This window comes from Odocoileus virginianus, chromosome 3, assembly GCF_023699985.2.
Source record: "Odocoileus virginianus isolate 20LAN1187 ecotype Illinois chromosome 3, Ovbor_1.2, whole genome shotgun sequence".
NCBI classification, from domain to species: Eukaryota; Metazoa; Chordata; class Mammalia; order Artiodactyla; family Cervidae; genus Odocoileus; species Odocoileus virginianus.
This window is the reverse complement of record NC_069676.1, coordinates 2173592-2197788: the sequence shown is the minus strand read 5'-3', so window position 1 is coordinate 2197788 and position 24197 is coordinate 2173592. Positions and strand designations below refer to the sequence as shown.

At 55.9% G+C, this 24197-nt stretch overlaps 1 protein-coding gene across 1 annotated transcript in view; it reads left to right on the top strand.

Annotated features, from left to right (window-relative positions):
• Positions 1-24197, top strand: part of OBSCN (obscurin, cytoskeletal calmodulin and titin-interacting RhoGEF) — a 216267-nt gene that overhangs the window by 171667 nt on the left and 20403 nt on the right. Inside the window, 18 exon segments of the mRNA XM_070460853.1 lie at positions 15-211; positions 395-470; positions 6397-6669; positions 7399-7674; positions 7973-8260; positions 8381-8653; positions 9158-9531; positions 10046-10910; positions 11695-11973; positions 20385-20463; positions 20706-20830; positions 20983-21180; positions 22054-22086; positions 22225-22251; positions 22254-22322; positions 22433-22651; positions 23028-23100; positions 23374-23441. Coding sequence (XP_070316954.1) covers positions 15-211; positions 395-470; positions 6397-6669; positions 7399-7674; positions 7973-8260; positions 8381-8653; positions 9158-9531; positions 10046-10910; positions 11695-11973; positions 20385-20463; positions 20706-20830; positions 20983-21180; positions 22054-22086; positions 22225-22251; positions 22254-22322; positions 22433-22651; positions 23028-23100; positions 23374-23441 — 3792 coding nt within the window.

Below are 24197 nucleotides of genomic sequence, written 5' to 3'. Positions count from 1 at the left end.
CCCACCCCATGCAGTTCCTGAGGTGACCATCCTGGAGCCCCTGCAGGACGCTCAGCTCAGCGAGGGCCAGGACGCCCACTTCCGGTGCCGACTGTCGAGGGCTTTGGGCCAGGAGGCCCACTGGGCCCTGGGAGGGGTGCCCCTGCAGGCCAACGAGATGAACGACATCACGGTGGAGCACGGCACACTCCACTTGCTCACCCTGCACAAGGTGGTGTTCCCCAGACCGCCTGTGCCCTGCAGTGCGTCCAGGGGCCTTCCCACCTGCTCCCCGCAAGGGTGGGAGAGAGGGAAGTTTCCAACTCCAATGGAACTGGGCTGGGGACTTGCAAAGTAAGTTGCAAGTGGTTGAAATGGCACTGCCAGCCTGACACCTGCGTCTCTGTTCCATCAGGTGACCCTTGAGGATGCTGGGACCATCAGTTTCCAAGTGGGCCCATGTCGCTCAGAGGCCCAGCTGAAGGTCACAGGTAGGCAGCCCCCTCCCACAGCTAGCCTCCCCACTTGTGGATGTCCACATGTCCCTACTCGAGGAACTGTTGGCAGGTGCTGAGGCCAGAGATCTGAGCCTGCCAGCAGTGATCTTGCTGTGGGTTGGCAATTTTGCACCCTTGACCACTGAAGCCACTGGAGGTGGGCTAGTGAGGATAGCTTGAGAAGTTCCAGTGTGTGAGGGAGTCCTTACGTAGGATCAGGGCTGTGTGTAGGGGGAAGGTGGGGAGGCTGGCTGCTGGGGACTTGGGCCCTGAGGTCGAGGCAGGGCCTTCTGGGCTTCTTCCCTCCATGTAGCTACTCCTGTGATTTAGGTTCATGTGCTTTTACTTATACACACCTGCGTGCCTGACACGCTCTCAGATGTTGGTATAGTATCTCACCTGTGACACATGAATGGTTTGAAAGATGGTGTACCAGACAGGAAAATAAGATTTAAGGACCTTCAACTTGTTATACTTTGTCCCCAGAATTGGTCATCTCTGTATGCCTCATCCTCATCTGCTGTCCCACTCCTGGTTTTCATATTGGTCCCATCCATCTGCCATCCCTTGACCATCAGCCCATCCACCATTTATCCATTCATCTATCTGTGCATGCATCCATGCATCCATCCATCCCTCCCTGTATTCTCTCTGTCCATCCATTTATCCCACACCCATCTATTCAACTACCCATCCATTCATCCCACCATCCCATCTATCCATCTGTCTAGCCACCATCTATTATCTATCATGCATGCGTTTATCTACCTGCCATCATCTATTCATCATTATCCATCCGTTCATGCACCATCTACCCATGCATTCAGGATCTACCCATCTATCTACCATCCACACAGCATCAGTCATTGGTTCATCCATCTAACCATCATTCTACTACCATCCTTCCTTATGTCTGTCTGTCCACCCATCCATATTGCCATCTACCCATTCATCCACCTATCCATCCACTATCCATTTCTCCATCCATCATCCATCCATTATCTGTCCATCATGTATTTATTATCTACCTTGAGAGGGGCCAGATTCAGCTCTGCCCTCAGGGAGTCCCCGGTCTGCTGGGGGGTGGGCAGGAAGACAGTGTGCCCTGAGTCCCAGGTGTCCCCACCTTGAGTCTTCACGTGCCGGCTCTGTAGCCTGTAGGGCTGGGAAAGGCTCTCGAGTGCAGCGACCTCAAGCTGGACGCCGGGAGAGGGCCGAGTCCTGGGTGCCCTGGGCAGAGCTGGGTGGGAGGGACCTCGTGTGTCATCAGCGTGGGCATCTGTGAGTGGCAGCATGCAGTGGGGTTGGATCTTGCAGACCCCACTAAGGGTTGCACCTTGGCCCTTCTCGATCAGGGTCCCCATTTGCGGTAAGCTGGCTCACACACAGACACAAGCTGTGGCTTCGGACAGAGCTGTGAGCCTAGGGTGGCGAGGATGGGCCAACTCGGGAACCGTGCTGGAGATGGAATAGGGAGTTGGTGGACAGGTTGAGGGTACAGTTAGATGTGCACTCCTGTGAGAACATGGAGTGACTGGTGTGGGCCTGGGACAGGCGTGTCGATGTGCGTGTCTGGGAGGGACGTGGAGGGCTCTGGGGGAGGGCCTGGCTGGGGTGGGTGTGCCAGCACAGAGCAGGGTCTGGGCAGCCCCCTGGACTCACCCTACTGTGCAGCAGGTCAGGAAGGTTGCCATTCTGTGTTAGGGCCCAGAACCTAAGGGCCAGCCAGGGGGACCTTAGGGGACACCTGGACACATGGCCCTCTGGGGATGGGAGAAGCATCTGCTTCCAAAGCCCAAGGAAGTGGGCTCACTTCGTAGCAGCCCCTGTCCCTCTCAGAGAGGTGGGCCCCATGACCTGACCTTTCTGTCCTGCCCCAGAGCCCTTGAGGATCGCATCCATGGGGCTTGAGGCTCGTCAGTTCTGCCTTGCTGAACAGGGTGTAGATACAGGGCATTGGTCTCCTTTGACGAAGTCAAACATATGGTGAAGGGTGCCGTGGGGTGCAGGGGTGCAGGCTCACTGTGGGTGGTCTCCTTGTCTCCTTCTGTGGGCAGGGGGTGCCAGCTGGCCAGAGTCGCTCTCTAGACCCCATCCCCAGGCTGCCTGCAGCATGGCGGACCCAGATTCGCCCCCAGTGGTAGACCCCGCTGTGGCCCCACAGACCCAGGGCAGCCCATCTCCCTCCTTTTGCCCTCTCGCACAGAGGCAGCGCCGTGCCTGGTACGTGGCTTACAGAATGTGGACGTCTTTGCGGGGGAGGTGGCCACGTTCTCCTGCGAGGTGTCCCGTGTGGGTGGGCCGGAGGCCCACTGGTGGCTGGATGGGACCCTGCTGCAGGACGGCCCCCAGAGTGCCATCTCCGTGCGTGATGGGACTGTCCACTCCCTCACGCTCTCAGGCCTGGGGGTGGCTGACTCAGGCACCGTCACCTACCGAGCAGGGCCCCTGGTCTCCAGGGCCAAGTTGTTGGTCAAAGGTACCAGCCGATGGAAGCTGCCCTGTGCTGGAGCTTCTGCTGTGCTGCCCCTGCACGCTTCCCGCGGGCTTCCTGGGTGGGGGTTTGGGGACCGACCCCCAGGACACAGACCGGGCGCCTTTCCATATGTGCCAAGCGTGGGCGCTGGGGGCAGGCAGCAGTCCTAGCTGGTGGACGAGAAAGAAGGTCAGACTCAGCAGTCATGCTGGAGGCCGACCCCATTCCCAGCTGCTCACAGGGCCTGGGCGTGACTGCCCACCCGGTTACCACCCTGTGGCTGCCCCTTCCTCAGGCGTACATCCAGAGAGCAGCCTGGAGGTGAAGGCAGCCTTCCCAGCCCCGGGCTTGGCCTGCATTGTCCTTGCTTATAGCTGCTTCTGCTGCCGCGGGTTTGGTCAGGGTCTTTCTTGGGCCCTTCTGGGAAAGCGCTAGCCATTGGAGAGGGTAGCGGGCTTCTAGGGAACTCCCTCGGCCCGCTCTCAGTAGAGGTATTGGGCATTCTTGGCACAACAGCCCCAGTGTGGTTTCAACCACGCTGGCCAGCTTGTCAACTGGCCTCCTCTATGCTCTTGCGTAGTAAATGTGGGCACTTGCACAGATCCCAGGGGCAGCTCATTTGTTGAATGGGATGTCAGCAAGTGGAGGTGGGGTGGGATCCCCTGTGGGGTGGGTGACAAGGCCCCTGGAGAAGGGGTGAGTTGGACTGGGGATGCCCATGCCCAGCAGAGCTTTGGACCCTGAACAGGCCCAAGGGCTTTCAGATGTGGGTTTTGTGTCCTGCTGGGGTGACATGTGTCCCGGCCTAGAGGAAGTGCGGGCTTAGAGGGACCAGCGGTAGGAGGGGCCCAGCAGATAGAGACTGTTGTGAGCGGGGGTGTGGGGGCAAGGCTGGCCCCATGCAGAGGGTCCTGGGTCACTGTGCTGGGTCCCCCTTCCGCCGCCGCCCTGCTTCTGCTCGCCTCTGAGTCGCTGCCGCTGACTGCAGAGGGGGGAGGGCCGCAGTCAGCGGCTCCGGCTGACGCGTGCCTGGCCTGTCGGCCGACAGATCCCACAGTGGAAGTGGTCAGTGCCATGCGGGACTTGGCAGTGCAGGAGGGCGGCCCGGCCGAGCTCCTCTGCCAGTACTCGCGGCCCGTGCAGGCCACCTGGAAGATGGACGAGCAGGAGGTGTGTGCGGACGGGCACCGCGTCGTCATAGAGCAGGACTGGACCGTGGCCCGGCTGTCCTTCAGGCCGGCCTTGCCCTGTGACAGCGGCATCTATTCTTGCGAGGCCGCGGGCACCCGTGTGGTGGCCCTGCTTCAAGTGCAAGGTGAGGCCGCCTGGCGGGCAGCCCCGGGCCCAGGACCGCTGTGCTGAGGCCCACGCCGCGCCGTGCTGGCGGAGTGGCAGGCAGTGACAGGATGCGGGCAAGAGGGGCTCCCAGGAAGCAGATCGCAGGCCCTGAGCCCACCCACCCAGGCCCCTTCTTGTCCCCAGGCAGTCGGATAGAAACAGCTGGAAAACAAGGGCGGAGGCTGCTCGAAGGATCTGCCCCCCAAACGCCCTGTCGGGGAGAGGTGGGGGCCGAGGCTGGCAGGTAGATGAGCGGGTCCGGGGCCTTTGGGACCATAGCTGGGGCTGGGTCCTATGGCAGGGGAGGGCCGCTGGGCTGAGCTCCCTGAGTCCCGGGTTCAGACCCCAGCGCTGCCCCTTCTTGGGCTGGTCACTCAGAAGATACTCTGAGCCCCGCTTCCCCACTTGAAGCACAGCAGGGATGCCCCATGGGGGACGGAGCAGCTCTGCAGGGGAGGGGGGGGTCATTTGGCCAAAGCCGCATTCGATTTGGAAAACCCAAAATGTTCCCAGTGGTGAGAGCTGGCAGTGTCAGAGGGCATCCAAAACGGGAAGAGCAGGTGGGGCCTGGTCTGGGCCACAATCCCCCTGAGGTCACTCGGATTCCATTCACAGACGACTTCAACAGCTATGTCTTTAAACATTTCTTTGTTCGGCCCCTGGGGGCCCAACAGGAAACAGACAGAGCCCCCTCCCTTCACTGGTGGCTCCCCTGTGGGAGGTGGAGGAATGTGATAGGAGCTGTGGGAAGGAGCTGCAGTGTGAAGCTGGTCTGAAGGAGGCAGCTGGGGCTTGTGGACATCTGGGGTGGAGCCTTTGGGCCTCAGGCAGGGAATAGAGAAGGAAATGCAGGAGGCAGCAGGAGGGAGGCCTCGGGCTCGCCACTGCTGCTGTAAGATCTGGGATTGTATAAAAGTAGGAGGTAAGGAGGGTGAGCTCCAGCAGTGACTGTAGGCCCAACCTTCGCCCTGCCCCCACCCCCACCGCCACCATCGCGTCGCTGCCGAGGGCAGCCGCAATCTTGATCTGGCTGGGCGCAGCCGTCCCAGCGCAGTGCAGACGTGAGGCAGGTGCATTCCCAGGTCCCTGTGGGTCCTGTTGGTTCTGACTCGGGAATGAAGGAGCCAGGGCCATGGGGGAGTGTGCTCTGCGATGCGAGCAGGCCGGGGCCGGGAGGGCGGCGGGGAGAAGGATGCGGATGGGCCCCGTGGGTCCTCTGCTCTGGGAGGCCTGTGAGCCTGGGGTGACGTCGCGCTCCTTTCCTGCCTGACTCCACCCCCGGCTGTCGCCCCTCAGCTTGTTTTGTGTCCTTCACTCCACTGGCCTGGCTCCCTGCTGCCCCCCACCCACCCCTCTTCATCCCCCGCACAGGGTCCCCTCGAGGTGCTTCTGCTTCCTGGACACCTCCCCTCCCTGTCTCAGTCACGCCCATCCTCAGAGATCTGCCTCCTCCAAGAAGCCTCCCCGGAGCTCAGAGGCCACTGGTGTCGGTACCAGGGGCCCGTCATGGGAATGGGCTCTTGGAGGTGGCAAGCACTTGGGGCCCAGGCGCTGAGCTGGATCTGGGGCCTGGCATGTCCAGGCCTGACACCCTGGCTTCCACAGAACACGCAGAGACGCTCGTCACGGACTCCTGTGCTCTGTACAGGAGAACTGGGGCAGGCTGCGAGTGAGGGCAGAGATATGTCTGGTGTGAGTGAGTGAGGGCAGCAGCCCAATGGGTCTGTTAGCCCTGGCCGGGGGAGGAAAGGAAGGGAACAGTTTTCCGGAGGCCCATGCCGCAGCAGAGCTGCAGAAGCCTCTGTCTGCGTTTGAGCCGGGTCGCAGCCTTGGGTGAGTTTTCAGTCCGTGAACATTTGTGAGGCTTCTCACCTGTTAGGTGGAGCGGACTCTCCTTCCTAACCAAGGCCTGGTGCTGGTGTGGGGATGGCCAGGGCCTTAGGACATAGGGCGGCGCAGTGCGGCTCCTCCTGATGGGCACCCAGACACCCTCCCCCGGCCACATCCTCTGAGTCCCTTCATCCTGAGAGGGGCTCTCCCACATGACTCTTGGGGTGCTGGGTAGGAAAAGCCCTGAGCACACCTGGGGCCATCCTCTTTCTGCAGCCAAGAACACGGTGGTGAGGGGCCTGGAGAACGTGGAGGCGCTCGAGGGCGGCGAGGCGCTGTTCGAGTGCGTCCTGTCCCAGCCGGAGGTGGCCGCCCACACCTGGCTTCTGGATGATGAGCCCGTGCGCACCTCGGAGAATGCCGAGGTGGTCTACTTCGAGAATGGCCTGCGGCACCTGCTGCTGCTCAAAAACCTGCGGCCGCAGGACAGCTGCCGCGTGACCTTCCTGGTGGGGGACATGGTGACGTCTGCCTTCCTCACTGTCAGAGGTGAGACTTGTGGGTCGGGAGGGCGGTTCTCTGTGGTCCCCCCAGCCGATGTCCCCCTGCAGGAGTGCAGGAGAATAGGGTGGGGGGTTGGTCTGAGGCCCCTCCTGCGGGCTAACCCACATCAGGGATGCTGGGGCTGATGCTGGGACCACAGGGGTGCATGTCTCTCAGACCCGTCCCCCTAAATACCGCGTGCTGCAGTGGGGTGGGACAGGGTGGGCTGGAGCCCCTGTGTGAGGACCTGGGACTCTTCACCTCTCTCACCAGATCCCACGCTGCTCGGGCGCAGGGGCTGGCGATGAGGCTGGGGACATGAGGCTCTCAGAGCCCTCCCAGATGTCACCTTGCGGGGGCATGGGGGCTGGGGTCACAGGAGAGGGCCTGGGTTCCTGAGGACCCCCCTCCCGCTGGGTATTTGTCTGGGGGTCATAGGCGAGGGCTGGGGCAGCAGGGATCGTGGGGATTCCTCACTGGGCACCTGGCTGCTTGGTCAGGGGTGGAGGGAGGTGAGGGAGCTGGGGCGTCTGGGAAGGGCAGTGACCTCTGAGACAGGAGAGTGCGGGGTGGTTGTGCTGGGGCCGTTGATCTCTGAGGCTGCTCCCAGAGGCGGGAGGAGCGGGAGGCTAGGCGCCCTCCTCTGCTCTGGGGCTGTGGGAAGGGGGTGGCATGGATGTCTTTGAATGCCCCCAGGCCTCTGTGTTCACACTGCCACCCTACCCCGCCCCACAGGCTGGCGCCTGGAGGTCTTGGAGTCGCCCCAGGATGTGACCGTGCGAGCCGGGGGGCAGGCCAGCTTCAGCTGCACCCTTAGCGAGACGGTGCCCGTGGGTGAGGTGACCTGGTACATAAACGGAGCCTCCGTGCAGCCCGATGACGCGGACTGGACCGTGACCGCCGACGGCAGCCACCACGCCCTGCTGCTGCGCCAGGCCCAGCCGCACCACGCCGGCGAGGTCACCTTTGCTGCTCGCGACGCTGTCGCCTCCGCGAGGCTCACTGTGCTGGGTGGGTGGCTTGGGCCTGCCTGCCGCAGCCCGGGTCCAGGGCTCTGGGGCAGGTGGGTGGGGGGACGAGGGGTTTCCGCTTCAGAAGCTGTTGCGGGCTGTCCATGGCCCCCCACGTGGAGTGGACTCGGGGCATATAGTCTTCCTGTGACTCCAGCGCACCTTGGTCAGCCCCGCAGAAAGACAGAGCTGAGGGGCACAGCTGCCCACAGGACTCAGGGGAGTAGACAGCAGTGTGGGCAGGTCTGTGGGTGCTGGCAGCCCGCTGCTGCACTGACCGCCTCCTCCCCACCCCACAGGCCTCCCCGACCCCCCAGAGGATGCAGAGGTGGTGGGGCGCAGCGGCAGCTCCGTGACACTGTCCTGGGTGGCCCCCACGAGCGACGGCGGAGGGGGTCTCCGTGGCTACCGGGTGGAGATGAAGGCTGCAGCCACGGGGGAGTGGCGGCTGTGCCACGACCTGGTGCCCGGGCCCGAGTGTGTGGTGGCCGGCCTGGCCCCCGGGGAGACCTACCGCTTCCGCGTGGCTGCAGTGGGCCCAGCGGGCGCTGGGGAGCCCGTGTACCTGCCCCAGACGGTGAAGCTTGGTGAGAGGCTGCCTCGGTCTTGGTTGATGAGGGCGGGAGTCCAGCTTGCAGCTCTCAAAGCCTCTCTCAGCTGAGGGTCCCACCCGCATCCTTGCTGACCCTGATCCCTGTTCCCAGCAGAGCCCCTGGAACCCAGGCCTGCAGTCCCCGCCCCCGAGAGCCGGCAGGTGGCAGCCGGGGAGGACTTGTATCTGGAGTGCGAGGTTGCCGAGGCGGGTGAGGTCGTCTGGCTGAAGGGAACAGAGCGCATCCAGCCGAGCGGGCGCGTCCAGGTCCTCTGCCAGGGTCAGCGGCAGATGCTGTTGATCCGGGGCTTCTCCGCGGAGGACCAGGGCGAGTACCGCTGCGCCCCTGCACGGGAGTCAGCCTCTGGGTCAGCTGCTGCTTTCCAGGGTATGTCTCCCGGGGCCTGCTGTGCAGAGGGGAGGAAGGAGCCCTGGGGTGTGGAGTGGGCCAACATGCTTCTCTCCTGAGAAACTGCGGGAGAAACATAGCTCACATTAAGGACTGAGGCCTGGGGTGGGGCAGTGCACCAATCGGTGTGACTCAGCCTCCTGTCAGAACCCGTATCACTGACATCTGACATCACGTTGTCCCCTGGTCGATGCCCCACCTTGGTGCCCACCGCTGGCTCCGAATCCTTGCATGCCTGCCGTCTGAGCCCCCTGCACCTGACCCTGGCCTGGGGTCTTCTGTGTTCACCCGCTCTTGTGCAGGAGGGAGAATGAGGCCTAGAGAGGGCCGTTCAGAGCCTCTGAAACCTTGTCAAGATTGTGCATCAGAGCTCTCGGGGCCTGGGCAGGCAGCAGAGGCTTCTACAGGGAGCTGTGGTCAGGAGACAGGGCCGGCCTGGGGTCGCTGTCCTTGTCTGACTGGCCGGGCTCCTGCCCTCCTCAGTGGTGCTGACCCCAGAATCTGGGGAGGAGGCCCCCGCTCAGCCCAGCCTGCCCCCCGAGGCCGCCCAGGAGGGCGACCTGCACCTGCTGTGGGAGGCGCTGGCCCGGAAGCGCCGCATGAGCCGCGAGCCCACGCTGGACTCCATCAGCGAGCTGCCCGAGGAGGACGGCCGCCCGCCAGGTCCGCGGCTGGAGGCCGAGGAGGCCGCGCCTGACCTCTCAGAGGAGTACTCCACGGCCGACGAGCTGGCGCGCACCGGCGAGGCTGACCTCTCGCACACCAGCTCTGACGACGAATCCCGAGCAGGCACGCCCTCGCTGGTTACCTACCTCAAGAAGGCCGGGAGGCCCAGCGCCTCGCCACTGGCCAGCAAGGTGAGTCTCCCGCTCGACCTGCAAGGAGCGGCGCCCATTTCTTAGATCGTTGCCACTCCATCATTCCTCCACACATCAACTGTCCACTGTTAGTCCGTCGGTCCATCCAGCACTCATCTATCCAGTCATTTTCCCACCCACCATCTGCCCATCTATCAGTCATCCAGCTACCGACCCAGCTGAGTCACCTACCCATCCATCCATCCATGTGGCTGTTAAAACACTTTTCCTGAAGAGCTGGAACCGGTCTCTGTGGTATTCCTCAGAGTGCTGTCCCCCTCTGGGGAAAGCAGTTTCAGGGAGGGTAGACCTGCTTTTCGGCCGCAGCAGAAGCCCTCAGGCACTCGGCCTCAGTGAAGGTAGTGCCGCTGCCAGCAGGCAGGAGGCATGCCGGAGCGAGGCGTGGAGCTGGGGCAGGAGACCCGGGCCCTGCGTCTCCCTGCCCTGTGTGTGCCCCTGCCGCGTCCTTCGCCTGCCCTGGGCCTCAGGCGCCCTACCTCACCTGTGCACACAGGTTGGGGCCCCAGCAGCCCCCTCCGGGAAGCCACAGGAAAAGCAGCAGGAGAAGTCACCTGCAGTACCCCCACCACCAGGAGGCCTGAGCGCTGGGGACCTGGGCGACCCGACCTTGGACCAGGCTGCAGTGAAGATCCAAGCGGCCTTCAAGGGTTATAAGGTCCGGAAGGAGATGCAGCAGCAGGAGGGGCCCGTGCTCCGCTGCACGTTTGGGGACACCGTGGCCCAGGTGGGAGACGTCCTGCATCTGGAGTGTGTCGTGTCCAGCAAGACCGATGTGCACGCCCGCTGGCTGAAGGATGGCGTGGAGCTGACGGACAGCCGGCACCACCACATCGACCAGCTTGCGGACGGCACCTGTTCTCTGCTGGTCACCAGCCTGGGCAGGGCCGACGCTGGCCGTTACACCTGTCAGGTGAGCAACAAGTTTGGCCACGTGGCCCACAGCGCCAGCGTGGCGGTCAGTGGCACGGAGAGTGAGAACGAGAGCTCCTCTGGGGGCGAGCTGGATGACACCTTCCGCCGGGCCGCCCGGCGGCTGCACCGCCTCTTCCGCACTAAGGACCCAGCGGAGGTCTCGGACGAGGAGATCTTCTTCAGCGCTGACGAGGGCAAGGCAGAGCCTGAGGAGCCCGGGGACTGGCAGACATACCGCGAAGACGAGCACTCCATCTGCATCTGCTTTGAGACGCTGGCGGAGGCCCGCCGGGCAGCCAGCCGCTTCCAGGAGATGTTTGGCGTGCTGGGCATCCGCGTGGACATCAGCCTGTCTGAGCAGGGACCGCGCAGGGTGGAGATGCGCATCGGGAAGGTGGCACCCGCCCCTTCAGCCCCACTGGAGCCAGCGCTGACAGCAGAGGCTGGTGAGTCTGCACGCTGTACGCGGGGAGGACGAGTAAAGCCAGGCTGGCGATCCAGTGTCAGCTGAAGACTCGAGGAGGTGGCTGGGCTTTAGCTTCCGGTTGTGCACAGATGCAGCCCACTGAGCTTCAAAGAGCCCTGACTTTGGGGTGAGACACAGCTCGGTTTAAATTCCAGCTCTACCTCTTTGAGCCTCAGAGTCCTATTCTATGAAATACCTTCGGGAATACTGACTTCCTAGAGTTTAGGGATCTATCTTTTTCCCCCATGAGGGTTTGAGATGTAATCTGTATAAAAGGTAGGGTCCCACATAGTCCAGTCTGAACCCCATTTCCCACTCTGGCAACTAAAGTTAAATGAAAAGTCATTTCGCTGTTTACCTCTGTCTCCCTAACAGGGAACATCGTTACCCTCATAAGGATTACCATCATAATGATACCCTGAAGAGGGTATCATTCACAACCCCCAGCATCATTCCTCCCTTTAGTTCTCAGCTGCCTGGGTGCTTCCAATCCCAGACTGGCCTTCCCTTTACTTCCCCTTCCTCCCCATTTCCTGTCTGCTATCTCTGACCTCACGGGAGCTTGGGAACCAGGCTGGCAAAGAGAGGATTCTTCTAGAGCATGGGGAGTAGGGGATAGCTCAGTTGACAGAGACAGAATTCTGTTTGGCCGCCAGTCTATGAGCACTCCCGTGAATGGGCGCCGTGCAGCATTGAACTGCTGGCAGCTGGGGTAGCTGAGGGGAACCCAGGGCTGGCGTGCTGACCCTGCCCTTCTCTTCTAGCCCCAGTGTTCCTGACCGAGCTCCAGAATCAGGAGGTGCTGGATGGGTACCCTGTGAGCTTTGACTGTGTGGTGACAGGCCAGCCTGTGCCCACCGTGCGCTGGTTCAAGGATGGGAGGATGCTGGAGGAGGATGACCACTACATGATCAGTGAGGACCAGCAGGGTGGCCACCAGCTCATCATCACGGCTGTGGTACCAGCAGACATGGGCGTCTACCGCTGCCTGGCTGAGAACAGCGTGGGTGTGTCCTCTACGAAGGCAGAGCTCCGAGTGGACCGTGAGTGCGCATGTGGGTGTGAAGATTCAGGCAGGGCAGGGATCCTGGCAGTGAGAGGCAGTGCTGGGTTGGAGGATTGCCAACCCAGCACTGGTCCCAGGCCAGGCAGAATTTGGGGCTGGAATGTCTTGTGGCAGATGGAGAGTTCTCTTGGAGCCCCCTTGAGAGGAAAATGGGATGGGGAAGAACCTGGGAAGATTTGGAGGTACCCCATGGGCCCAGTGGGTGGTTAACGGCATTGTGGCATAATAAGAAACATATATATTTGATCTTTGTTCCTGATTCCTGGTGGGTCCCTAGATAGCTTCAATACAAATAAATCCATCTGATTTTTGACAAAAATCCAACAACAATTAGAGGAAACACAGAATTGCAGATTCAGGGATGAAATTTCAAATAGTTCTGGAGTAATCTGAACAATTGTAGGCAAAAATATGAACACACCAAGGAAACCAGAATTGAAAGAGACACGTGTACCCCAGTGTTCATTGCAGCACTGTTTACGATAGCTCGACATGGATGCAACCTAGATGTCCATTGGCAGATGAATGGATAAGGACATTGTGGTATGTATACACAATAGGATATTACTCAGCTATAAAAAGGAACGCATTTGAGTCAGTTCTAATGAGGTGGATGAAATGAGCCTATTATATGGAGTGAAGTAAGTCAGAAAGAGAAACACCAATTCTGTGTATTAACACGTACATGTGGAATTTAGAAAGACGGTAATGATGATCCTGCATGCAAGGCAGCAAAGGAGACAGATGTGAAGAACAGCTTTGGACTCTGGGGGTGAAGGCGAGGGTGGGATGAGCTGAGAGAATAGCACTGAAACATGTGTATTACCGTGTGTAAAATAGCTGACCAGTGCAGGTTCAGTGCATGAAGCAGGGCGCTCAAAGCCAGTGCTCTGGGACAGCCCAGAGGGATGGGGTGGGGAGGGAGGGGGGAGCAGGGTTCAGAATGGGGGGACACGTGTGTACCCATGGCTGATTCATGTTGCTGTATGGCAAAAACCATCACAATGTTGTAAAGTAATTATCCTCCAATTAAAATTTATTGATTAAAAAAAGAAACCAAAAATAGGAGCTTCAACCTTGTATGAAAATTACCTCAAAATGGATTACATACTTAGGAGAAGGCAATGGCACCCCACTCCAGTACTGTACTCTTGCCTGGAACATCCCATGGACGGAGGAGCCTGGTAGGCTGCAGTCCATGGGGTCGCTACGAGTCGGACACGACTGAGCGACTTCACTTTCATTTTTCACTTTCACGCATTGGAGAAGGAAGTGGCAACCCACTCCAGTGTTCTTGCCTGGAGAATCCCAGGGACGGGGGAGCCTGGTGGGCTGCCGTCTATGCGGTCACACAGAGTCGGACACGACTGCAGTGACTTAGCAGCAGCAGCAGGATTACATACTTAAGTGTAAAATATGAACCTATCAAACTTTTAGGGAAAAAGTAGGAAGAAATCCTCAGGATTAAGGGCTAAGAAAAGACTACTTAGACTTGACCCTAAAATGAAAAACTGGTAAACTGGACCTCCTCAGACTTAGAACCTTTTGCTCTGTGAAAAATCAAGTGTTGAGGATGAAAAGCTATGGGCTGGGGAAAAGTACCTGCTTTATTCGTTGAAAAGAATATTTTCCCTCCTAACACTGTGTTGGAACTCTTCTTGCCAGAAATGAATTTCCATTAAATATATGGATTTATTTCTGACTCTCAGTTCTCTTCCATTCATCCAGATGTCTGTCATTATGTCATTACTACACTGTTTTGACTATCATAGCTTTGTATTAAGTTTTGAAACTATGCGTGTGAGTCCGCCAACTTGGTTCTTGGTCAAGATTGTTTTGACCATCCTGAGTCTCTTGCACATTTTTTAAAGGAATATTAGGGTCAGCTTGTCAATTCCTGCAAATGTAATCTCTGGGTACTTTTTATTATTTCCTTTTTATCAATGGTTTTTGAGTAATTTAATCATATTTTTTGGTGCACTTGTCTTTATGTTCCTTGTCTTGCAGTTAATTGAGCTTCTTGAGTTAATGGGGCTTCCCTGGTAGCTAGCTCAGATGGTAAAGAATCTGCCTACAATGCAGGAAACCCAGGTTTGATCCCTCGGTCAGGATGATCTCCTAGAGAACGGAAGGGCTACTCACTCACTATTCTTGCCTGGAGAATTCCATGGACAGAGGAGCCTGGTGGGCTATACAATCCATGAGTTCGCAAAAGAATTGGACACAACTTAGCAACTAACAGTTTTAATATTTTTAATATTTTTCATTAAGTTTGAAATTTGTGAGGCATCATTTCTTGAAATATTTTTCCTTTCCCCTACATTTGGGGGCTTGTACATAATCGAGCCACTAGAAGTTGCACTTGTTCAGTCTCTCAGTCGTGTCTGACTCTTTGTGACCCCATGGACTGCAGCACACCAGGCTTCCCTGTCCATCACCAACTCCTGGAGCTTGCTCAGACTCATGTCCTTTGAGTCAGTGATGCCATCCAACCATCTCAATCTCTGTCTCCCCCTTCTCCTCCTGCCATCAGTCTTTTTCAGCATCAGGGTCTTTTCCAGTGAGTTGGCTCTTTGCATCAGGTGGCCAAAGTATTGGAGCTTCAGCTTCAGCATCAGTCCTTCCGATGAATATTCAGGGTTGATTTCTTTTAGGATTGACTGATTTGATCTCCTTGCAGTCCAAGGGACTCTGAAGAATCTTCTCCAGCACCACAGTTTGAAAGCATCAGTTCTTCGGTGCTCAGCCTTCTTTATGGTCCAACACTCACACCCATACATGACTACTGGAGAAACTACACCTTAGACTATATGGACCTTTGTTGGCAAAATGATGTCTCTGGTTTTTAATATGCTGTCTAGGTTTGTCATAGCTTTTCTTCCAAGGAGCAAGTGTCTTTTAATTTCATGGCTGCAGTCACTGTCTGCAGTGATTTTGGAGCCCAAGAAAATAGTCTATCACTGTTTCCATTTTTTCCCCATCTATTTGCCATGGGATGATGGGAACAGATGCCATGATCTTAGGTTTTGAATGTTGAGTTTTAAGCCAGCTTTTTCACTCTCCTCTTTCACCTTCATCAAGAGGCTCTTTAGTTCCTCTTCACTTTCTGCATATCGAAGGTTATTGATATTTTTCCTGGCAATCTTGATTCCAGTTTGTGAGTCATCCAGCCTGGCATTCCTCATGATGTATTCTGCATATACATTAAAAAAACAGGGTGACAATATATAGCCTTGACATAGTCCTTTCCCAATTTTGGATCACTCCATTGTTCCATGTCCAGTTCTAACTATTGCTTCTTGACATACATACAGATTTCTCAGAAGACAGGTAAGGTGGTCTGGTATTCCCATCTTTGTAAGAATTTCCCACCATTTGCCGTGACCCACACAGTCAAAGGTTTTGACCTAGTCAGTGAGGCAGCAGTAGACGTTTTTCTGCAATTATCTTGCAGAATCTTGTGAAGAATCAGCCTGGCAATGCAGGAGATGCAAGAGATGCAGGTTCGATCCCTGGGTCAGGACAATCCCCTGGAGAAGGAAATGGCAGTCTGCTCCAGTTTTCTTGCCAGGGAAATCCTATGGACAGGAGAGCTTGGCAGGCTAGAGTCCATGGGTTCACAAAGAGTCAAACATGACTGAGAACTGAGCGCAACTGAAGTTGTACTACAGCTTACTCATAATCCTTTTAAATTTTAAAATTCTTGTTTTCTGTGCATTTCATTTTGCATAGTTTCTATTGCTATGCTTTTACATTCACTATCCTTTTTTTCCATAGTATCTTAATTTGCTATCAATCCCATCCATTGTATTGTTTGTCCCTAGGAGTTCTACTTGAATCATTTTCCTTAAAACTGATTTGTTTTTTTGCTTTTAACTTTCTGACTGCACTGGGCTGTCACTGCATATGAGCCTTCTCCGGTTGCATGGAGTGGGAGCTGCTCTTTGTTTTGGCGCGGTGGCTTCTCTTGTTGTGGCTCGCGGCTCGAGAGGACTGGCTCAGTAGTTGTGATGCATAGTTTAGTTGCGCAGTAGCATGTGGGAGCTTCCTGTATCAGGAATCAAACCCATGTCTGCAGCATTGGTGGGTAGATTCTTAAGCACTAGACCACTGTGGAAGCCCCCTACTTAAATCTTTTAGATACGTTCTTGATCTCATCTTAACTTTTTGAACACATGGAATACAGTTCTAATGCTTGTGTGAATGTCCTTCTCTCTCAGTTCTAACATCTGTGTCAAGCTCTGAGTTGGTTTCCACTGACAGGTTATTCTTCATGTTATAGGTTGTGTGTTTTCTGATTCCTTGCATGTCTTGACAGTCATGGAGGAATGCCTGACTGTGTGAATTTAACCCCATTGGGAGGTGGGTATTTTGTGTTTCTGCACGTCGTCTTGAGTAATACAGTGAGTTACTTGGAGGCAGCTGGATCCTTTTGAATCTGCCTTGTGATTTGTTAGGTGGGGCCAAGGCAGTGCTCAGTCCAAGGCTGCTCGCCTTTGTCTGCTGAAGTAAGAGTGTTGCTGAGCACTCCTACCTGATGCCCCGTGAATTCTGAAAGTGAGGCAGTCTGCCTGTAAACAGACAGTATTGCAGCCCTTGTGCTTCTCTGGACCTTTCAGATGGCTCTCCTGTCTGCATGCACCAGTTGGTGCTCCGCTGAATCCTCGAGGGAGGGGGCCCTCTCTCTGCACAGTTTTCTCTTCTCGGATTTTCTGTTCCCTGGACAAAGACTGCCTTTGTCTCTCAGGACATCAGCTCTTGTTTCCTCTACTCAGGATCTGCCTGACCCTGCCTCAGTTTCCCTTTCATGTAAACTTCAGGCAGGAAGCTGGGGCAATTATAGGGCCCACTGTTGTTTCCTGAGGCTTCCCTCATAGCTCAGTTGGTAAAGAATCCGCCTGCATTCCTGTCTCTAACAGATCACTGTCCTTCACGTGCGTAATGCCTGTGACTTGAAAACCATTCTGCTGATTCTGTACCCAACTGTGATGTGTGGGTATGTTTTCTCCCACAAAAAGAAATCCTCTGAGACACCAGCTGAGTATCCTATAGTTTAAGTCAATTCTGATCCCATCTTCCCAGAGATAGCATCAGATCCCATAGGTTAAGGGCTCAGTCCCACAAAGCTGCCCCCCCACCACCACTTCAGATATCACCTGCAAGTCCAGGTTGTCACCTGTGCTTCTGGCCAATATGATATAAACTAGAAGTTCCAGTGATTCTTTCCTTGGATTTGATTAATTGGCTAAAGTGGTTCACAGAACTCAGAGAAACATTTTACTTACTATGTCAGCTGTTTATTATAAAAGGATATAACTTAGACACAGCCAGATGGAAGAGATGTATAGGCCAGGCAGGTGGGAAGGGCCCAGGTTGAGCTTGCCACTCTCCCCTGATCATGTGCTCACCAACAGGAAAGCTCTCTGAACCCTATTCTTTGGGGGTTTTACGGAGGTTTCATTACACAAACACAACTGATTAAATCATTCGCCATTGGTGACTGAAGTAAATCTCCAGCCCTTCTCTCCTTCCTGGAGGTCAGGGGTTCCCAACCTAATCCTGTGGTTGGTTACGCTAGCTTATGGAAAGCTCACCACATCCTTAGGGGCTTTCAAAAAAAAATATCATGTCATTAATGTAAAATCCAAATCTACCTAAAGAAACAAAAGACCTATGTATAGAAAACTGTAAAACACTGATGAAAGTTATAAAACACAAATCAAAGATGACACAAATAGATGGAGAAATACACCATGTTCATGGATTGGAGGAATCAATATAGTGAAAATGGCTATACTACTCAAAGCAACCTATAGATGCAGTGCAATCCCTATCAAGCCACCAATGGTATTTTTCACAGAACTAGAACAAATAATTTCACAATTTGTATGGAAATACAAAAAACCTCGAATAGCCAAAGCAATCTTGAGAAAGAAGAATGGAACTGGAGGAATCAACCTGCCTGACTTCAGGCTCTACTACAAAGCCACAGTCATCAAGACAGTATGGTACTGGCACAAAGACAGAAATATAGATCAATGGAGCAGAATAGAAAGCCCAGAGATAAATCCACACACCTATGGACACCTTATCTTTGACAAAGGAGGCAAGAATATACAATGGAGAAAAGACAATCTCTTTAACAAGTGGTGCTGGGAAAACTGGTCAACCACTTGTAAAAGAATGAAACTAGATCACTTTCTAACACTATACTCAAAAATAAACTCAAAAAGGATTAAAGATCTAAATGTAAGACCAGGAACTATAAAACTCCCAGAGGAAAACATAGGCAAAACACTCTCTGACATAAATCATAGCAGGATCCTCTATGACCCACCTCCCAGAGTAATGGAAATAAAAGCAAAAATAAACTGATGGGGCCTAATTAAACTTAAAAGCTTTTGCACAATAAAGGAAACTGTAAGCAAGGTGAAAAGACAGCCCTCAGATTGGGAGAAAATAATAGCAAATGAAGCAACTGACAAATAATTAATCTCAAAAATATACAAGCAGCTCCTGCAGCTCAATTCCAGAAAAATAAATGACCTGATAAAAAAAATGGGCCAAAGAACTTACAGACATTTCTCAAAAGAAGACACACAGATGGCTAATGAACACATGAAAAGATGCTCAGCATCACTCATTATCAGAGAAATGCAAATCAAACCCACAATGAGGTACCATCTCATGCTTGTCAGAATGGCTGCTATCAAAAAGTCTACAAACAATAAATCCTGGAGAGGGTGTGGAGAAAAAGGAACCTTACACTGTTGGTGGGAATGCAAACTAGTACAGCCACTATAGAGAACAGTGTGGAGATTCCTTAAAAAACTGGAAATAGAACTGCCATGTGACCCAGCAATCCCACTGCTGGGCGTACACACCGAGGAAACCAGAACTGAAAGAGACACGTGCACCCCAATGTTCATCGCAGCACTGTTTATAATAGCCAGGACATGGAAGCAACCTAGATGTCCATCGGCAGACGAATGGATAAGAAAGCTGTGGTACATTTACACAATGGAATATTACTCAGCCATTAAAAAGAATACATTTGAATCCATTCTAATGAGGTGGATGAAACTGGAGCCTATTATCCAGAGTGAAGTAAGTCAGAAAGAAAAACACCAATACAGTATATTAATGCATATATATGGAATTAGAAAGATGGTAATGATAACCCTATATGTGAGATAGCAAAAGAGACACAGATGTAAAGAACAGACTTTTGGACTCTGTGGGAGAAGGCAAGGGTGGGATGATTTGAGAGAATAACATTGAAACATGTATATTATCATATGTGAAATAGATCGCCAGTCCAGGTTTGATGCATGAGACAGGGTGCTCAGGGCTGGTGCAGTGGGATGACTCAAAGGGATGGGATGGGGAGGGAGGTGGGAGGGGGGTTCAGGATGGGGAACACCCATGGGTGATTCATGTGAATGTATGGCAAAAACCACCACAATATTGTAAAGTAATTAACCTCCAATTAAAATAAATTTTAAAAAAATCCCAATCTCTACACCTGTCCAGTTAGGAAATTCCAAGTGTGTAGGAACTCTGAGTCAGGAACAGAAGGAAGACCAAGCTTCTGTTTCTTACTATAAATCACTACATCACAGCCATTATTTTCTTTATTGTGTTTGTTTTCCTTTGGTTGTTTTGGGAGTGGGTATCTTATTTCAGGCTGTTATAACAGTCCCATAGACTGGGCCACTTAAATAATAGCAGCACACTGCCTGAAGTCATGGAGATGGAAGGGTGCTGGTAAGAGTCCTCTTCCAAGTTGCCGACAACTGTCTTCTCACAGCGCTCTCTCATGCAGGAAGGGAGAAGGGGTCCCTCCTTAGAAGGGCACTAATCCCATTCATGAGGGTCCACCCTTGTGAAGTCATCTAAGCCTGATCACCGTGAAAAGGTCCCACCTTCAGACACCATCATGTTAGGAGTAAGGACTTGAACATATGAATTTTGGGGGGATACAGCACTCAGACCACAGCAGAGGATAAATTTAGCCCTCATTCTTCCTTGTGGCTCTAAGAGGAAACCCCAGCTGCTGGTTTTGAGACCTGTGTCACCCTTGTTCCTTAGTTAGGTGGAACCAAGGAGCTAAGTTAATTGCCACTGTCTGCTATTATGAAGCCCAGTACTGATAATTTGTTGGGTCTTGAAGTCAGTTACAGGCCTGGAAACATGGGCTGGTAAATAGCCTGGGGACAGGGAGGGTCTCGGGGTAGCCGCATCCCCCTTTCCTTCTGACTCAGAAGTGCAGAAGTGTGAGTGTCCCCAGAAACGGCGGCAGTGAGCATCGGGTACCCTCTGGGGTGGGGCTCATGCCTGGGAAGAAGGTGAGGTGCAGGTCGCTTCAGCCCCATCCTTCATCCGCAGTGACCAGCACCGACTATGAGACTGCCGCGGACGCCACGGAGACCTCGTCCTACTTCAGCGCCCAGGGCTACCTGTCCAGGTAGAGGGCCAGGCGGAGGCGGGCAGCGCATGGTGGGCTGGTGGTCCCGGGTCCTTGCGGGGGTGGCAGTGCTGGCTTGGACTGACAGCACCCCACCCGTGGTGGCTTCAGCCAGCCCACAGTACCCTCCACCCAGCACAGAGGAGAGCTCAGGAATCACCCACCCCAACCCCGGCCCCCTCCTGTCCCGGAGCCCTCTCTGGTCCTCCTCACGGCTGCCGTTTCTTTGTTCTTCCTGCCAGCCGGGAGCAGGAGGGCACAGAGTCCACCTCAGAGGAGGGGCAGCTGCCCCAGGTCGTGGAGGAGTTGAAAGACCTGCAGGTGGCCCCTGGCACACGGCTGGCCAAGTTCCAGCTCAAGGTGAAAGGTAAACGGGAGAGGGACGGAGGGCAAGGCGCTGTCTCCTGCCAAGCCACGGTTGCATGATCACCTGTGACCCCAGGCTCTCTGAGGGCCTGTGGCAGGCATGGTGCCCACTGGGCTGGAGCCCTGTGCTCACCGCTCCCCCTGTGGCCTCAGGCTACCCCACACCCCGACTCTACTGGTTCAAAGACGGGCAGCCCCTGACCGCCTCCACGCACATACGTATGTCGGACAGGAAGATGCTGCACACCCTGGAGGTTGTCTCGGTCACCGGCGAGGATGCCGGCCAGTACTCGGCATATATCAGCAACGCCGTGGGTGCTGCTTACTCGTCTGCTCGGCTCCTGGTCCGAGGTGGGTGCCCAGCAAGGTGGCAGGGCCTGGCATCCACACCTGGGTTGCTGTGGCAGGCCTGGAAGCCAGGACCCAGTGGTCACTGCCCCAGTGTACAGAAGCCACAGGCGGCCAGAAACTGCTTCCCAGAGAGCATGTGCTGCTAAGGGGTGAAGTGTGTTTGTGAAAGTGTTAGTGGCTCAGTCACGTCCGACTCTTTGTGACCCCATGGACTGTAGTCCACCAGGCTCCTCTGGCCATGGAACTTTCCATTCAAGAATACTGGAGGGGGTAGCCTTTCCCTTCTCCAGCGGGTCTTCCCAACCCAGGGATGGAACCCAGGTCTCTTGCATTGCAGGCAGATTCTTTACAGTCTGAACCACCAGGGAAGCCGAGGGGGCAAGGGGCCCATGAAAACTGACTAGCTAGAAGGCTCGCTGGCTGGCAGAGTAGCCCCAGGCAAGCACGGGGCCTTCGGGAGACTCTGGGAAGGAAGAGGCACATAGTCATTTTAGAAGGGGAAGTCTGAACTTGCTTACTTTTCCAAGTCCTGAGCACAGCAAGGTGATTCCAAGTTTTACCCAAGTCTGCGCTGGTCTGGGGAGCCAACATGGCCTGCGGCTCGGCTTCAGTGTGACTTTCTGAGCAGACCTGTTCCCTGTGTTGGCTTCAGTGCAATGCCCCAGGCCCCTGGGCTGACGGATAGCGTCGCATCTGGTCCATGGGGCCTGAGTGCGAATCCCAGGTCTGCACGACCAGCCAGGCTTAGGAACGGTGCTGTGTGTGGTGTGTGGGAGTGGGTGGGGCCCCCTGAGACTCCCACCCTGGTAGGCAGGCCTGTTCAGGGGAGGGGGCACCTTGGTGCTGTAGATCTGACTTATGTGCTTTTTTCAGGCCCCAATGAACCAGAAGAGAAGCCAGCATTAGGTGAGCTGAATCCAGAGGGCAGAGAGAGGGAGGCCCTGGGCATAGATTCAGTAAGGGAGTGTGAGGGGGATTTGTGGAATTCCCATGTGGAGTGGGGGATCCGTGTCGTTTACTGCCAGATGCCCCGTGTCTTTCCAGATGCACAGCAGCAGCTGGTGCCACCCCGGTTCTGGAGAAATTCACCTCCAAGAAGGTGAAAAAGGGTTCCAGCATCACTTTCTCCGTGAAGGTGGAAGGTAGGCGGTCCTGCCTCCCCACCCCTGCTCAGGACCCTTCTAGAGAGGCTCGGGGGTGAGCGCCCTCCTGGTGTGGGGAAGGACCGTCCACCATGCACTCCTGCCCACAGGAAGCCCGCCGCCGGCTGTGCACTGGTTGCGGGAGGAAGCGGAGCAGGGTGTGCTGTGGATCGGCCGCCACACGCCAGGCTACACGGTGGCCAGCTCCGCCCAGCAGCACAGCCTGGTCCTGCTGGACGTGGGCCGACAGCACCAGGGCACCTACACCTGCATCGCCTCCAACGCGGCTGGCCAGGCCCTCTGCTCTGCAGGCTTGCACGTCTCTGGCCGTGAGTGGGCGTGGGAGCGGGGGCAGAGTGGGCCGTGTGCAGCCTCCGAGCTCCTGGGCCAGTCCCCACCCACTACCCTGAGGGTTCCGCTCAGCTAGACCCTCCTGGAAGACCCCACCACCCCGAGTGGTTTCTTCCGGGCCCTCTCAGCTCCTCGGAGGGCTGGTGAATCAAGTGCACGCTCCTTCCGTTTCCTGCCACCGGTGGGGTGACTGTGGACAAGTTGGGGCAGTGGGCACAAGCTTCCTCGGGGCTCCAGGGGACAGGGCCAGGGCCCCGGTGGGTGGGCCAGGCATCACTGGCAGGGGTGCTGGCCAGAATCCGCGCTCAAGGGTGTGTGGTATCACTCTGGGGGTCTGCCCTGTTCTCCCGACAGTGCCTAAGGAGGCGGGGGCTGCGGAGGAGCAGCCCGAGGCGAAGGAGGCCCTCATCTCCACCTTCCTGCAGGGGTGAGTGAGGGGCTGCTCAGGAGCCGGGGGCCCAGCAGAGAGGGCCCGAGAATGTCGGCCCTGGGGGTGCAGGTCCTGGGAGTGGGGGCGGTGCTGCCACTGGGGCGGAGCCCCGTCCTGCACCCCCGCCCAGCTCTGCTCTGCTTGGGTCATGGGGCTCAGCTCCCCACTGGAGAGGAGTCCTTCCCCAGGACCGTGACTGTGGCGTCTAGCCCCATGGCCCCCAGACCCTCCTTTCTGTCAGGCTCCTCAGGGTATCTCCTCCCCCTCTAGGACCCAAGCTGTTGCTGCACAGATGTCAGAACCTGCAGCTTTCACGGACCTTTCTGGGCAGAAGAAAGGTACGGGCCGGGTGGGCACACGTCTGTGCAGGGAGGGGCGGGGGTGTGCAGGAGGCTGCTCGATGGGCCACCCCAGGACTGTGGGGCTGCTCCGGGCTGTGTGGCCCTGGGAACACAGCTGGCCCTGCTCGGGCCGGGGCTCCCTGGCCTCTTGTGGACCCAATTCTGACCTGCACAGGGCCCCAGCACCTTGGCGTATTTTAAACTCGTTTTTTATGGAAAACACTGAGTCTGCACAGAAGTCAGGAGGAGCCATGCATCCATGTGCCCACTGCCTGTGGGATCATTCTTCACCAACATGCTTCATTGATATGCCCACTCTTCCCTCTCCTGCGCTGCCCACCATTGGTCATCCTCAGTGTCCCTTAACCCCGACACCTCCCCTGACCCATCGCCCCCGCAGACGATCCCACGTCCATCAAGGTCAACCTGAAGCTGCCAGGGTTCTGGCCCCCCAGCCCTTGAGCCACAGTTTGGGGTCCTGCCCACTGCCTTCAGTGTCCAGAACCTGTCCTCGTGTTATACTGCCTGGCGGGGCTCCCTCTGATCTCTGTCCCTCCCGAGCCCCTTCCCAGACCAAAGGCCAAGTGGACAACAGGAATGAAAGTGGCACAGACCTCCCCCCTGACCCCGGGGAACCCCAGAGCTCCAAGCTCCAAGCCTATCCTGACCACTTGCTCAGCTTTGCCCTCAGCTCCCCTTCACCCACCGCCCTACACCTTTGCAGGCTGTCCACTGCCCCCAACCGTCTGCTCT